Source organism: Alligator mississippiensis, chromosome 6, assembly GCF_030867095.1.
Source record: "Alligator mississippiensis isolate rAllMis1 chromosome 6, rAllMis1, whole genome shotgun sequence".
NCBI classification, from domain to species: domain Eukaryota; kingdom Metazoa; phylum Chordata; order Crocodylia; family Alligatoridae; genus Alligator; species Alligator mississippiensis.
In genome coordinates, this window is record NC_081829.1 from 46,174,105 (window position 1) to 46,190,757 (window position 16,653).

At 40.4% G+C, this 16,653-nt stretch overlaps 1 protein-coding gene across 2 annotated transcripts in view; it reads left to right on the forward strand.

Annotated features, from left to right (window-relative positions):
* BICC1 (BicC family RNA binding protein 1) overlaps window positions 1–16,653 on the forward strand; it is a 246,362-nt gene that overhangs the window by 107,404 nt on the left and 122,305 nt on the right. Inside the window, exon 3 of one of the 2 annotated variants that reach the window (XM_006267113.3) lies at window positions 6,123–6,192. The exons of the other annotated variant lie outside the window; for it this stretch is intronic. Coding sequence (XP_006267175.1) covers window positions 6,123–6,192 — 70 coding nt within the window. The remainder of the gene's footprint in view (window positions 1–6,122; window positions 6,193–16,653) is intronic. 2 annotated transcript variants of the gene reach the window in all.

Below are 16,653 nucleotides of genomic sequence, written 5' to 3' on the forward strand. Positions count from 1 at the left end.
GCATTTGAATGTCTGTTCAGGGGTGTCCAGGTAAGGAAAACAAATCTGGGAGAATTCTCCTGGATTATTTTAACATGTGCATGAAGCTATAGCCTCCTTTAATGGGTGCTGCACCCATCTATTGGGTGTCAAGGTATTTCACAGAACTAATGGGATAGTTGTCACAGGAGCTAATAGTAATATTCAGTTTAGGACTGGTTGGGCCTCAGCTACAGTATTGTATACAGTTCTGGGCTCTGGTCATTTCAGAAGGATCTGGTGAGTCTTCAGAGGATCCAGAGGTAAGGGACTAAGATGATCAAGGGGTTGTAACGCAACCATGCAAGGAAAGGTTGAAACATCTAGATATGTTTAGTTTGGCATAAAGGAGATGCAGAGAGGGGATACGATAGCAGTTTGCAAATATTTGAAAGGCTGTCATAAAGAAAAGGGACAGTAACTGTTTTCTTTTATTGCAGATGGCAGGCCACAAAACAATGGGTTTAAATTGCAGCAAAGCTGATTTAATCTGTATCGGGTAAAAAAAAAAAAAAAAAATCTTACTGATAGAACAGTGAAGTCAGCTGCCCAGGCAAGTTGGGGAACTTACCCCTTTGGAGATTTTCTAGAAGAGACTGAATAAATGGTTTTCTGGGATAGTACAGGAATAGCACATCCTGCATTTCTACAGGAAGTTGTACTTAGATGACCCTTGAAGCCCTTTCCAACAGTATGCCTGTATTCTACATATCAATTTGTTCTAGTTTGCTTATTGGGCTTGATGAGAATGAGGCAGAATATAGCCCACCATTCTAACCTTTCCTCAGTCCTAGAGTCTGAAATTCATGGCTAGGGACAGAACTTACACATAAACTGGTTTAAGTGATCAGAAGCTGGTTTAAACCTGTAACAGAACAGAAGCCCAGTGCACATAAACTAGTTGCAAAATGGTCAAAACAGTTTTAAGATAAACCTGGTTGACTGTGATATCAAACTTAACTGATTTGGGTGAAACCAGTTTATGCAACTTGTGTTCCAGGCACCTTCCTGGTTTAAGTTAAATCAGAGTCCTCCAGCATCCCAGCATGCTCTGCAGTTCTGTGCTGGACTGTGCTGTCTGCCCAAGCAGAGGCGGGGGCATGGGCAGCTGCTGGCTTGCCATAGCCCCCTGAGGTGAATAGGACAGGGAGGGGGTTTATTATTCTTCCCCTTTCCTTTCTCCCTCTAGGGACCCAGTCGCCACCTCCACTGCTTGCCTGCAGCCAGGCAAACCCAGGCTGTGGTCCCCAGGTGGGGGAGAGGGGATGGAGGGAAGAATTAACCACCTCCCTGCCTTCTTCACCTTAATAGGACCATGGTGGGACAGCATCTAGCCATGCCCCTCCCACCCCTGCCAATGTGGGGGGGAGGGATCCTGATAGGACAGCAGCCTCTAGCAGGGTGCTCCAGGGAGCACAATCAGTGAGGGAGTTTAATTACCCCTCCCTTTCCTGTCTCACTGGCAGAGACTCCAGGTCTGCCTGGTAAGGCAGAGTGGCCCTTGTCAGGTTCCCTCCCCACCTTCACTGCACCAGGGGAGTATGCCCAGATGCCAGCCAGCATGGCCCCATCAAGGTGAAGGGGGCAGGGAGGAGGTAAATTCTTTCCTCTGTGCCTTCTCCCCCCAAGGGACTGCAGCTGGGGTCTGCCAGCCCCGGCCACTGCCCCTGCTGATTACGCCTCGTGAGTGCAAGCCTCTTCCTGGTGGTGGGGGGGGAGGGGGAGGGGCTGTGCTGTGGCTGGAAGCAGGGTGGGCAAAGCTGCATGGGGTGAGTGGTTGCACCAGGGTTCAGAGGTGTGGCTCTGCTCGCCCTGTTCCTGCCTGTAGCGTAGTCCCCCTGCGGAGAAGAGACTTGTGTTCCCCGGGAAACCATCATTGGAGCTGCTGCTCTGTGAGGGTTGCTCCCCCTTCACCTGTGCTTGTGAACCCGGCATTCCCCCTTAGGCAAAGATGCAGGGAAGGTGTTTATTTTTCCCCTTCCTCTGGTGTCTGGTGAAGGGGACGGGGAGGAGGCTTATTCCACCGCTCGCCATGTGCAGGGAGTGATCTGCGGAGGTGGCAGCCAGGATTGACAGATCCTGCCTGCAGTTCCCTGAGGGCAGAGGGGGAGAATAACGCGCCCCCCTACTCCTTTGCTCAGGGGGCCATGAGAGCCAGCCTCTGGCCACTCACCACCCTGCTGCTGCACCAGTGAGTGGGGAGCACCAGGCAGACCCCAGCCTGGGTACATGCCGGTGGCACAAGGAGAGGGGAATTAAACCCTGTCCCTGGCCAGTTCACTTGAGACTACTGCAGGACCTGGATGTGTTCCCCCCAGCACAGCTTCCCTGCAGCTAATGGCACACTCTAGCGCCCCCCCGTCCTTCTCCTCCCGACTTCCCTGCAGCTGATGGCTCGCTTTAGCGCCCCCCGGATTCTGAGCCTCTGCAGGCATGTGCCTGCATTTCCTGAATCAAATGGGAATGTGTATGGGTTCATTTGCAAATTGGTTCAGTCTAAGCAGGTTACACTATCCTGCCAAGATTGAATCAACTCAGGCTCCAGCTTTTGGATGTCTCCAGCCCATGGGTTGATGTTGTCATTGAATACTTGGGATGAGATCTGGGAATTTAAGTTCCCCTGTTCAAAGACGTGGAAAGAAGCATTTGGTGTGGTTTTTTTCATGAAAAACAATGCTAAAACATTGAACTCAGAAGTTATTTCCCTTCAGATTTTAATAATTTTCTAGCAGATCAAATTATGACATTTAAAATACGTCAGGTTTATTTTCCAGTGTATTTGCAAGCCAAGCGTTGTGTGGGTAAAACTTTCTCCCAACCCAAACACTGAAGTAAGGTTCCCTTCCTGAATGGGCCAGAAAGAAGAAAAATATATGAAGTTGGGCAGATCTATATTCTGAGTGTTGGCTCTTAATTTTGTTGACCATAAAGTAATTATCTTTGGATTTAACTTACATTATTGTACATACCTGAAAGCACTAGGCACTTGTTGGCTAAGATTCAAGTAATTATTTACAAAAAAAAGTTTTCTTGCTAATCAAAAAAAATAAAATGCCTCCTGTTTCCCTCCTTTTTATGCAAAAAGGCTTTTATAGTCTTTTGTACACCAGTTGCAAGTGTAATAATTGGAAGATTGTTCCATTGATTTGTAGGGAAGTGATATTGGCATTGGTTCTCAAAAGCATTAATGGGAGTTGTCAATGTAAAACTTTCATACAGTGATCAGGGAATTGACTTACCTGTGTTTTTAATGATTGTCTGAAAAATATTTGTTTTTACTTGTACTCTCTTTGGTATAGATGGCCAGGCTATAACTGCTTCAATGAGCAAGTTTCAGCTAACTAAAATTTTAAATGTCAAGCTACCGTGTGATCCAGTCTCTTATTTGTGGAGTGAAATATTGACGGATGAAGTCAGCTTCAAAGGTCTAGAGCTCACAGTTGTTCCAGTGGATTTCTTTCTTCGCATCTGGATTGGGGAATTTTGAAAAATATGTACATGTTGCTGATAGAATTTCACCCCATTGGAAATGTCTTCCTCCAGCTGTAATTTATTATGCCATTATCCTGTATTAACCCATAGAAAGTGTAGTGTAGTGATCCCTGGCTGACACTTTCACTTTTTCCACATGGTGTGATAATTTGGAAATAGTAGCTTTAAAAAAAATGTATATTGTTCTGGGCAGAGAATAAAAGTGTAGGAATTAGATTAGAATGTCTCCATTTTAGAAGCTGCTAGTATAGGGGACCTATAAATGTTGGAACAATTTTTTTTTCTTCTTTTTCTTGTGTTTTTGCTTGTTTGTTTTTCTAATATATTCCATTTTCCTTTTGGAAGTGGTTTCTGTCCTTTAATATTGGAATTATTTTGTTTATTGCAGCCAGTGCCAAGACCAGGATTAAATTACTCTGCTTTACATTTCTTTTTTCTTCTTTTTTTCCAGTTGACAATTGGAAATTTTCTTGACAAAATGTCTCGCTCAATAAATGACTTTAAAAAATATTTTCTGATTTATAAAGCATACCCAAACAAAGTATCTTGTATTTTACATACTTCTATTGGGGAACATAGTGTTGGAGGGTGTAACCTTGTGGATCAACAAGTCCAGTTGTCTGCTGCCTCAAACAGCCATGTCATCTAATCGTTTTTATAAACTAATCTTACCGCACCCCCTACATTAATTTTGTCCTACTTCTCTGATTAAAGGCTTTTTTTTCTAATTGTTCTGATGGCTAGAAGTCTTCCACTAACTTCCAGATAGTCTCTCCCTATGTGTTCTTGCACCAAAATCTTTCCTAAGCTTACATATTTTTTTTCCTTTCTTGATACTTTGACAGCATTTCTAATCTTATAATCATTCCAGTAGCACTTTTCTGTATCTATTCTAGTTTCAATTCTTTATTCTTGAATGTGGGTTACAAGAACTGTGCACTATCTTCTAAATAAGGTCCCACTGGTGTCTTGTCCAATGGAATTGGTACCTCCCCCATATCAACTGATAGTACCTTGCCTGATGCATTCTATTTATCTTTTTTTTCACAGCAAGATCAATTCAGTCATCAGGTGGTTGACTGATGTGCCTGTCTTTTTCTTTCTTCTTCTGTTTCCAACAGATTAGTTCTCAATTTACAGTAGAATTCTTATTAATACCTTGGTATGTGACCTTGGTTTTTTATATGGCTGGATTAGAAACTGGTTCTATTAAAGCAGTCCTCAAGGTCATCCTATCTTGTCCTATCCTATCCTGTCCTAAATGGTTGTAGGTACATTTCAGATTATTCGTGTGTGTGTGTGTGTAATATAAATAAAATGAAAACAAATCCAATTTGAGATTAACATGTTCTTAACTTGGTAATATGTAATATTAGATGACTGATTTAACCATATGTAACCTGACTCAGTGGAGATAAATTGATGTAGTTCATCTACCCCAGTACCTTGAAAGAACATTTAAACTGTTAAACCAATAAGTAAAAGAGTTGCAGGATTAAATACTGTTCCAGAGTTGAAAATTCTTCTTCAGATTAAAAAATATTTAGAAATATTAAAACACAAATTGGAGCAACAAATAATGAATGCAAACTAAAGTAGCTTAATCTATAAGAATGCAAAACAAGCAAGCTGAAAAATTCTTTGATTTACTATAAATCAGTTTACATTTCAATTAAAACATTCATTTGTTCATCAAGAAATATGTTCGGGGTGCATCTACACATGCATTTTTAATGCAGTAGCCTATTTTATTGAACATCAAAAAACATGCTAGTACGCCACATCAAAAAACATGCTAGTATGCTAATGTGCAGTAAAAACAGGCTACTGCACATTAAATATCTCTAAAAAAGTTTGCGGTTTCACTACTGCAGCCTAATGTACATTTATTTAGTACCTCATATTAGAAGTACTACATTTAATGCACAGTAGTAAAAGCGCATTAATGAATGTGTAGTCACGCCCTCTGAGCCTTATCCAGGGGCTACTGCATTCATTAGAGATTTAGGGATAGTTCTAGTAACACAAGGGTTTTCAAACTTTTTGCATAATTGTACCTCCAGCGGCTGGACATGGAGCAGTGTACCCCCGGCTTCAGGGGGAGGGTGTGGTGAGCAGCTGGATGCTGAGTGGTGGCAGCTGCTATGTGCAAGCTTCCTGTGCCCCCCATCTGGCTGGGTGGGTGGCGCCTGTGTAGCAGCACAGGATGCTGCGTGGGGGCACTCCATCCCCGCCCATCTGTGCATAACCCCTAAGGCTGTCTTGGGTACCCCTGGGGGCATTACGTATTCCCAGTTGACAAGCCCTATACTAAAATGGATCTGGCTTTTTATGAATGTGTGGCATTTCTCCTTGGCACACTTGCAACTTTAATTTGTTTACAGCTTTCAGAATTTAAAGCACTTTTTCCCTATAGCCCCAAACTCTCACGGAATCTTTACAGTTAACCATACTTCTTAAAATAAATTTATGATTAACCACATTACTTCAAATATATTTTATTTAAACTTTCATTAAAAAAAAAGATTGACATAATTTAGCCAAAAAAAGAACAGTTGGATGATTGGGGAGGGAAAAACATTTTTAAATATATATATATAATCTTTTAACAGATTATGGAAGAAACAAATACACAGATTGCTTGGCCATCGAAGTTGAAGATTGGAGCAAAGTCAAAGAAAGGTATATCTGTTTGTTTTATTTTAATATTTTAAATACTGAGCTGGCTTTTGGGGCAATCAATCCAACCAATGTACAGATGAGGCAATTTCTTAGTACTGGACACTTAAAGTCTGATTTATCTTCTCGTGTTTTTCCTAGAAACAGTGATGTTTCTTTACTTGTTGGTAATGTTTTAAGTTTTAAATTAGCTCATATGTAACAATGTATTTTAAATTATGAAGTAGCTTAAATCAGTAGTTCTCAAACTTTTTGTACCAGGACCCATTTATAAATATCAGTGGTCAATCCCAATCCAGTAAATAGTTTAAGTAGAAAACAGCCCCCTGGCCCTGCTGGTGCTCCTCATTCCCGACCCACTGCCTCTCACCCCCAGTCCTCCAGCGTGTGGGGTGGGAGGCATGGGGGGGGAGAGGGGGCCGAGCAACCCCTTGCAGGCTGGAACCCTACAGCCTGCAAGGGAAAAGCCATCGTTTCCCACATTTTTCTCATTTTAAAGAAGAGTCCGTTTTTGGAGCTTGTTCATGACTCTTTCATATATTTTTGTGACCCACTTTTGAAACACTGGTTTAAATGCTTTTGAAGTTTTTGATGGGGCTGCCAGTCTTGTGTTCACGTCTATAGTAGTTAAGTCTGTCTTTATTTTATTCCGTATCCAAAATTAAGATAGTATTAATATTTTTTTTGTCTATGATACTGTTAAGATAGGAAGGTCAAGTCCTTTATGTTGCTTACCAACTACAAATGTGGCATATAATTATTAAAGCCTAAACTGTTATATACACACATTGACCTCATGACGCACATTGGCTAAACTGATTTTTTTTGTTTGTTTGTTTTAAAGGAACTTAAATTAGCTAATCTTTTTGTTCCTTCTTGTGTAACAAATAAAGATTGTATTGAAAGCACTGTCCACTAATATGAACCAGGTATTTATCCTACCTTTCAAATATCCAGTTTAATTCACTTCCTGAACTAGGTTTAAAATTTTAATTCCCTTAGTGAAAGTGTTTATTGGAGTGTGTGAAAGTGTGTCTTATGATCTCCCTGTTGCATGAGGAAATTGAATTAATAGTATTTTTTTCTGTACTAAGTACTTTTTTGTTCATCCTGGTATGTGTTCAGATTTAAACATGGGAACCAGCATGGATTATCTGTTAATATATTGGAAGTAATTTATTCTGGTAGATAGAGCAAGTAATCTTTTAAACAAAGAGGAGGATCTTTTCTTCAACTGTTTTGAAGTGGTGAAAAAGGTTGTGGCCACATATGAAAACTGAAATAAACCTTCTTAATTCAGGTAATTTATGTGGGTTTCAATTTAGGGTAAATTCTTCCTGGGGTAAGGTAGCAGTTCATTGCTTCACTTTCCCTGCAGCCAGCTATCTCCAGGATTTTGCCTTTAGGTTCCTTGTGTGGGGACAATTTTGTTCATGTAACCATGGCCTAAGGGAGCTTAAAATAAGAGGTAAAAAGCAAAGCTTTCATGAAAACCTGTGCTTCTTGTGAACCCTTTTCTGCATACTTCATGCATGATTCCATGACTCAAATTCACTGCTAAAACCTAAGAAGAACAGGGATAAATATTTTTTTTTTGAAAAGGAAAGAATAGGTGTCTTGAGGTCTTCTGCTGCCTTGCATATAAAATTAAATCATGGATAACACCTCTTATATGGATGGAAGTCTGGATGAAGTCCCATGAGCAAAGGCTAAAGAGAAGTGTTACAGTATTGTATTCTGGGTTTGTGTCTGGGGATGCTACAAAGAAAGGTCTAGAAGAGGGCATAAAAATAGTGTTAATAAAGTTTGCTGATGACTTTGCCAAAGAGAATAAGTGCATGTGCAGAAAAATAAAATGAACATGGAAAAAGAAAAAACTTTTGTGTGTAGGGGAATATAACCTGAAGAACACATGCCTGAAAGGAGTGAGAAACTTGAATATCCTTATAGCCAAAATAAACTTAAAGTAATGATGAACAGCAAAGTTGTATACATGTACAGTATACTACACTATACAAAAGGCAAGGATTTCTTAGGTTGATGCATCTTTTATTGGACCAACTACGTAGTTGGGATAAAGTTAGACTAGCTTTCAAATGCAAGACATTGTGAGATCTGATGAAGAATATCTTGCATATGAAAGCTAGTCTAACTTTATCCCAACTACATAGTTGGTCCAATCAAAGATATATCACCCTAAGAAATCCTTGCCTCTTGCATAGTTTCTGGACCATCACAGCTATAAACATCACTCTTACAACACTATACAAAGAAACAGTGAACCTACCCCAAAGAGTTTCTGAATATTGCATCACATTTTATTAATCTACAAGACATGGGCCACTGGTGTCGCCTTAGTCGAGGGGGCACATGTTCCTCCTGCAACCACTCCCTCCAATCAGGGGGGAGTCCCCTGTGGGTGATCTTGCCAACCGGGGGGGGGGGGGCAGTCCCCCATGAGCAATCCTGTGACCTGGGAGCAAATGCCAGATGATCGCTGCAGCCACTCCCAGAAGCAGCTGGATTGAAGCGATCAACCGGAGCTTGGGGGGGAGACTGGTGCTCCTGCCTGTCTCGCCCTGCCCATCGCCTAAGTGGTGAGCATGGCCAGTCAGGGGGTGCACGTGTACCCCCTACGCATTGCCAATTCTATGAAACATTCTTATCTCTCCTCCTACTCATATTTACATGGATCATCCCATTTGTAGTTATGTAACATTCCAGTTGTAACCACAGCAGTTGTTTATGTGGGGAAATACATTAGCAAAGTGCTTTAGATTTATTTTTGCCTCATTTAATGTAATTTAACAGCTGAAAGAGGAATAGAGCCAGCTCAAAATAACTAGCCAAGTTTCTGTGTGTTCAGGTTTTAGAATGTCTGGCCCTCATCCATCCCCTTGACTGAAAAATGAGTGCCTAAATGAGTAGACAGTAGGCTGGGGAGGAGCAGAGTTAAAACTTACAGGGAAAATTGTTGATCCACAGACCAATATGCCAGAAACTTTGGATGGAGGCAGATGTGAAGCAGGGCAGCTGCTCTCAATCCTGGCAGGATAATCCACCAAAACCAAGTAAAACAGTGGTGTCATACTCATCTGGTCCTGCAGGTTGAATGAAGGGGTCACTAGGTTGGTCTGTGGGCCAGACCGGGACTGACCCCCAGGTCCAGCCCATGCACCACACGAAGCACGTACTGGCCCTGGGGCTCACTATGCACACAGCATGGGGGGGGGGGGGAGGCTGGCACAAGGTGTGCGCTGTCTGTGGCATGCAGGGGGATCTAGCACTGTTGGCAATACACTCCCAGTGCTGCCCCAGTGAGCCCGAGGGGCAACACATGCCTCATGCAACGTGTGGGTGGGACTGGACTGCCCACGTACCCTGCACACAGTACAGAGGGCCAGCATGGGGCACACTGCATGCAGAGTCCCTCCCTCAGACTGGCTTTTCACACTGGCTCCATCATGGCCTGATCTGGACTGACCCTGGAACTAGTATGCAGGGCCAGTACAGTGGGGCACCTCATCTTGCACATGCTCCAGACTGAACCCCAAAGCTCTGTGCAGTGCCAAGTTTATCCCACATGCTGCATGCAGCCTGCAGGCTAGGGCCAGCAACCCATGGGCCAGATTATGTGGCTCAACGGGTCGAATCTGGCCCGTGGGCCATATGTTTCAAGTAGGACAGTTCAGTGTACTGACTGTCTGTTAAAGGTGACCTGCAATTTTGGTACTTCAGAGTTGTATTCGGTAGATTTTTGTCATCCACAAAATTGTATAATTGGGAGAATGTTATAATTCCAGCTAGTACTTTGATGTCTTTCGTGTTGTTCAGTCATCCATGAAAATAGTTTGATTTACTGCTTTATTTTTCTGTTGTTTTACTAGCCAATTATTTAAATTTGCAGTTATTAATTATATGTTTGCATTGTAATGCAAAGCATGCAGTATGGTTAAGTTCTGTCTTGGCAGCCAGAAGATCTAGGCTATTTTTGGCTCTGCCAGTGGTTTTCAGTGTTGGGGAAACTGAGGCTCAGGGATTAAGTTACCTCTTTGTTTCTCATCTGTTATAGTAAAGCTTTGAAATCCATGGTTGGAAAGCCCTATAAATGAGATTAGTTATTTTTATGAATGGTAAATTTAATATATAATACAAATTGTAAATATTTTCATATAATTAGCTAATTAATGGTCCTGCGCTTTTACAAGCTGCTGAAATAACCTGTATATCTTTACAAAATGCAGAATATATTTTACAAAAACCAGATTTCCCAAATTAATTACTGACTCTCAACTGTTCTATAAAGAGCAAAACAAAGGAATTTCCTGAGTTTAACAAAGAACACATGCTTCAGTGTTGAGTTATTCAGGGGAGCTGAGGATAAAATATTTTGAAATGCATGTGTTTGTATATTTTCCAAACACTAAATACTTTTGAAGGAAGCCACTTTTCAGGCTTTGTTGATTAGATATAGTTAGTTTCAGTTATTTCGTGGAGAATGAAGTCAATGAAAGATACCTAAGCTCTCATTATTAAAGAGAATGTAATGATTAGGTTTTTCTTGGTTTGTGTGTGTTTTTGTGGGAGAGGGTGATTAGTAAATGTAGAATCTTGTTTACTGCTAAGTCTTGTTTAAATCAAGGAAACTTAACTTCATTACTAAAATATTGTAGGATTTTTAAGCGTAAATATTTGTTAAAAATGAAATATAAACTCCAAGTGTGCACCCGTAGGTGTGTATGGGGAGGAGTTACCCTGCCTTTTGTGGTCATTTTTTCTTCTCCTCCCCCCTCTTCTCACAGATCTTAGTCTCTGTCTTTTCTCTCTCTCCAAATTACACTGTCCTGTCTTCTCTGCTTACTTTGCCACCTCATTTCCTTATCTTTTATCTGCCTCCTAAGCTGCTCCAGTTGTATTTCACCCTTCTTTCTCTCATTTGATTTTTTTTTTTCACTTGAGAAAGAATTAAATGAGGAGACAATCGAGCTCCAAATAGGACCAGAGAGGTGTTTTTTTTTTTCTATTTCCACCCTGTCTCCTACCTCCTCTACCTAATTAAAGCTAAAAATATTAATTTGTAAAATGTATAGTCTCAGAATTAATGATAACAAATTGCTGCCATTTTCATTTTCAGCTGGTAAACCAAATACGAAGTGGGTCTTATGACTTGACTTTAAGATGAGCACATTTTTAATTTATGCTATATGTAGACTTGCAGGATTTGATTTTTATCTGTAAACGTTGATAAACAGTGATTTTTTACCTCACACTCACAGGCTGAAAAAATGTTTCCATCATTTATAATCTAAATTTATAGTAAGGAGACATAAGAAAAATGATGGCTGCTGGAGTGTGTGATGAAAGGGAGAGCAGTCCTGCAGAACCATGCTGATTGCAATTTGCACTGCAACTCCCAGGAGCCCCAGAGGACTGGGAACAAAGGAAGAGGAAGTGAGTAAGCAGAGGATGGAGCTACGGGCCAGAGGAGCCAGGACATATGGCAGCTCTGTTGCTGTTTGTGGCTGTCCTATAGTAGTCATGTTTGTCATTAATAAATTGTCTGCCCCTCATGCTCCTAATTTCACTCAATCCTGAAAATTTTAATTGATTAAAATTGAAATAAATGCTTAAAAATAAATATTAATTTATAAACATTGAATTCTGCCAAGCCTAGCTCTATGTGTTTGCTTCACCATTGAATATGAGATTTATTAATTCAGCACATGTAAACATCAGAGTTATTTCTGCAGAAAATCATTACCATATCTTCTCAGCTCATTAAGGAAGCCTGATGCGATCCTAAATCAAGTGTATTTAAAGAATAGCTAGAGCTGCATATCTGTTAAAGAGGGGTGGCTAGGTATACTAGGATACTAGTAGAAACAATTGACATTGCTACATTATAAGAATTATAAAAGACTTCTGTACATTGCATACTTAGGAAAGCAATTCTCTGATTACACAGGCATAGGAGATGTCAGGGAAGAGTATGTCCCATGTAGGAGTGTGTCTGTCCAAACCCAGTATCATTTTGTTGGTGACTTGTTTTTGAATGAACGAGGAGGCATAATTATGTGCAGTCAAGCTGGCAGTAGTTTTTCCTGTCCCAATTCTTTGTACAACAGGACTTGATTTGTTTATTGCTGTGCCAATTACAAGCCTAGAAAATTGATTATTTCCATTTATACATAAACACAGTTTACTAAAGGCTAAAACTTTTCATTAGGAACAAGGTGAGCAGGTTTGTCCCTTGAAAGGGGAATTTGTAACAGTAATTTAGGCATTTTTTTAACACTGAAGAGACAATACAGAGCAAATAAAAAGTCTGACTTAAGACTCTGTCTTGGTTTTAGATTGAACTAAGGAATGAGTTTTGATTATTGTAACCCCAAATTCAGTTTATTTAAATTTTGCAATAGTGTATTGGGAGGTGTACTTTGCACCTTGTGTTCAAAGATTTTTTAGGGTCAATTAAATATGTAATCATCTGAAATGTATACAAATATAATGATGATCTGTGTATCTGATAACTTGGACATATATTTAATATGCAGTGCTGACCAGGAAAGTTCTCATGCAATTGTTCCTAATAAGTACCTTGTTATCAAATAGTGTATGTAGAGAGAGCCTTAAAGCAACACGCAAGTCTTTGATGCAAGAAAAATGGCTTTTTCTCTGGTCCTTTTCTGTTAGTAATAGTTTCATACATAAAAACTGACTTGCATAGCAGCATTATTGCTTGCCAGTTTTTAAATGTCATATGTGCAAAAACTTCTGCATGTGTTGCACTGAGAGATTATATAATTTCTTAAAAGATATAAATGCATTGTTGCTCATTATGCAATATCATTTTTTGCTATGATTAACTGGGCTCAATCCCAACTTTCCCAGCTTCCTATAGAGTAAAAATTGAGGTTACGCTTGTTAATAGAAATTTAACACTTGGCGCACAACTGTGATCTTCACAGTAAACACGTTCTTTTTTCCAGTATATTGTGGATTAGCACTTAGGTTGTTTTTCTTGTTTCTCCATTTTAAAAAATGGAAAAGTAATTGTATACTTCCCTCAGCACTTTTATACTGACCATGGCACTATGTGTTTTTAAGGTGAATTAGACAGCATGTTTCTCAGTTTGTGATGAACCAAAAATTCTTTTCCAATAGTTTTAAAACAGTGCAACTTTTTTTTTTATACCTACAAGAGGCATGACATAAAAATCAAACAGCTCTTTTTTCTTCTGTAGGCCAAGTCAAGGCTCTCACTTATGCCCACATAACTCCCATTTTCTTCTAGTTATACCTGCAATGACATCAGTGGACTCTCAAGCACTTCAGTGGGTTTGGAGAGTTATGTAGTTATGTTTTGCGCAGAATTATCAATTAAAGCAGAAAGACGGACCTTTTTTGCTGTTTCTTGGACGGTTCCATATTATCCTAGTCTCATCCTCTGGTTTTGTGATACTGGATATTAAACTTGGCCTAATGTGCCAACTGCACAGACCTACTGCTGCCTTCCTTTTCCCATGTCCTGTTGCAACAATTGGTATTGGTGCTGCCCTCTGCTGTTTTCTTGGAGGATTTGCACTGAACTGAGATTCTGAACCTTTTTATAGTTGAGGCACTAAACAGACTGAAAGAAAATGTTAGTTCTTAATTTTCACTTGGTTTTTGACTAGAGAAAAATAAAGGGAATGAAGAATAAATGAACACGGAAAAACTACAATAGGTCAGAAGTGTTTTTAACAGTATGAATTCTTATTTTACATCCCTGGGTTTATCTTATGAAATGTTTTTGCTTCCACACCTAACAGTACTAACATTAAATAACAATTTGCAGTGCCCTTGTAAGGATTTCAAGGCACCTGCAGCACCCTGGTTCAAAATAAGTAGTATAGAACTTCCTTGGGCATCATAATAACGAGGAGAATTACTCTTGTTACAGAGAGACTCTGATTGTTCTACCTTCTGCCTCAAATTCTAGTAACAGAAGACCTTGTGCTGCTGTTTATCACTGCTTTTTAAAATCAAGGCTGGGAAAGCAGAAGCACTGCAGCAGCACTTTGCCTTGTATAAAATGCTAGTTCTTTGGTTCAGTGTTGGAAAAGAAACACTTTGTGTAATAAGCAGCTTCATTTTCTGCTGCACAGAGCGCTTTCCTATTCTTTTTTACTAATACTAACACATCCAAACTGCTAACACCTAACAGGTTCACAAGAAAAATGACATGTCTCTGGTTCTCTCTTGCTGCTTTTGCTGTTTCATAGATTTCATAGACATTTGGGCTGGAAGGGACCCCAGAGGATCATCGAGTCCAGCCCCCTGCCCCATGGGCAGGAAGTCAGCAGGGATCATAGGATCCCAGCAAGATAAGCATCCAAATGTGTCTTGAAGGTGTTCAAAGTGGGTGCTTGAACCACCTCCGGTGGCAGTCTATTCCAAACCTTGGGGGCTCAGACAGTAAAGAAGTTCTTCCTTATGTCCAGCCTGAATTGGTCACGGCAGAGTTTGTGACCATTCAATCTTGTCATCCCTTGGGGCACTCTGGTGAACAGACGTTCCCCTAGATCCTGATGAACACCCCTTATAAACTTACAGGCGGCCACCAGATCACCCCTGAGCCTGCGCTTTTCTAGGCTGAAGAGTCTCATGGCTCTGAACCTCTCATCGTAAGATCTGTTTTCCTGACCTCTGATCATGCATGTGGCTCTCCACTGCACTCTCTCAAGCTTCCCCACATCCTTTTTGAATTGTGGAGCCCAAAACTGGATGCAGTACTCCAGCTGCGGCCTCGCTGAGGCCAAGTACAATGGGAGAATGACATCCTGAGATTTGCTTGAGAAGTATCTATGGATGCAAGCCAACATTTTGCTCGCCTTACTAGCTGCAGCATCACGTTGAAGGCTCGTATTCATCTTGTGGTCAATCATGACCCCCAAGTCCCTTTCATCTGTAGTGCTAACCAGCATAGCACTGCCAAGCCTATAAGCATGCTGCAGGTTTTTCCTCCCATGGTGGAGAACCTTGCATTTTTCGGTGTTCTCATCTGCCCATTTCATGAGCCTGTCAAGATCTACCCTCTTGTCCTCAGGTGTGGATGTTTTACCCCAGAGTTTGGTGTCGTCGGCTGTAGGTATGACTGTGAAGTGGCAGGGATGTCTTACCATGAAGAAAAGAAGTTGTAGAGAATACTTAGATGGTCTAGGATCCTAATATTATAAAAACAGCTCTGTAGCTACAAAACTCTTTACACCTGTGATTTAGACCTTTTACACCCAAGATTGATTATTGATTACAAAAAGTGCAATGAACAGAAATGCTTGCTTGCTTTCAAAACTTCATTCAAAAACATTTTTTTTTTTTTAACTTAAGTAGTCAGCACTTGGTAAATAATTTTTAAAGCTGTGTTTCTTACTTGGACCTCTTTCAAATACTAAAAATACAAAATCCAAATCTAGCAAAATAACCAAGAAAAAAGGGGTATCTGAATTTGTTTGATGGATTTAGGCTTCTTCCAAGCTGTTTATTATCTGCGTTTCATATTGTAGGCTGTGAGAATGTATGAGAGGTTAAAGCATCTGTATGGGCAACTCAGTTTCAACCCAGTTGCGTTTTTTCTTGTGAATGGGGCTGAATCATATTAAAGCAGGGAGAAGGTGCTTTTATTTTTGTCTTAAAGTATGCTGGTGCTTTTGGAAGTGTAACTGGAAAATTAGGCATTGTTTTGCATAAACAGTATATTTAATGGAAATGCTTAACCCCTTGTGAAAATGAAACATGGGCTTATGTTGCTTGTCAGATTTTATTATAAAAAATTGGTTTCTGGTTTCCCTACATGGTTCTCAGTTTACAGTTACTAGGCTTTACCGTCAGAATTTTCATGTATCAGGGTGCCTATAGATGTGTGGGATGCTCCAATGCACTGTAATTACAGCATGTCAGAGCGGACTTAATTAACCGAGTCTGCTGGGGCGTGCTAATTAATTAGCATGCTCTAGCAGCCTCAGCCTCTTATGTATCTAGCATCCCTGCACTTCAAAATGGCAGCGGGGGCGTTTTAACTAAAGCTCGTCAAACAAGCTTTTTTGAAGTGTGGGGTGCTGAATGCATGAGACACTGAAGGCGCTTTAATTAGAGCAGCTTCCAAGAGCTACTATTTAAAGCACCCACCCCCAGAACATGTGTAAAGTTGCCCCCTAGTATATAAATTTGGGGACGTAAATCTCTTAATAATTAGATACCTTAAATGGGAGATATTCGTAAGTGGTGAGCAGCCTCAGGTATAACGCACTTTAATAGGAATGGTGAGCATTTAGCAGCTTTAAACTTAAACTGCTACTTTAGCTTCCCATGTTTGAAAATTGAGGCCAATATTTTTCACCATATGGTATCTAAGGCAAAGGACAGAAATTGCACACAAACCAATGTAAGTGATTGGAAACCTGTTCAGAGGTGTAACACAACAGA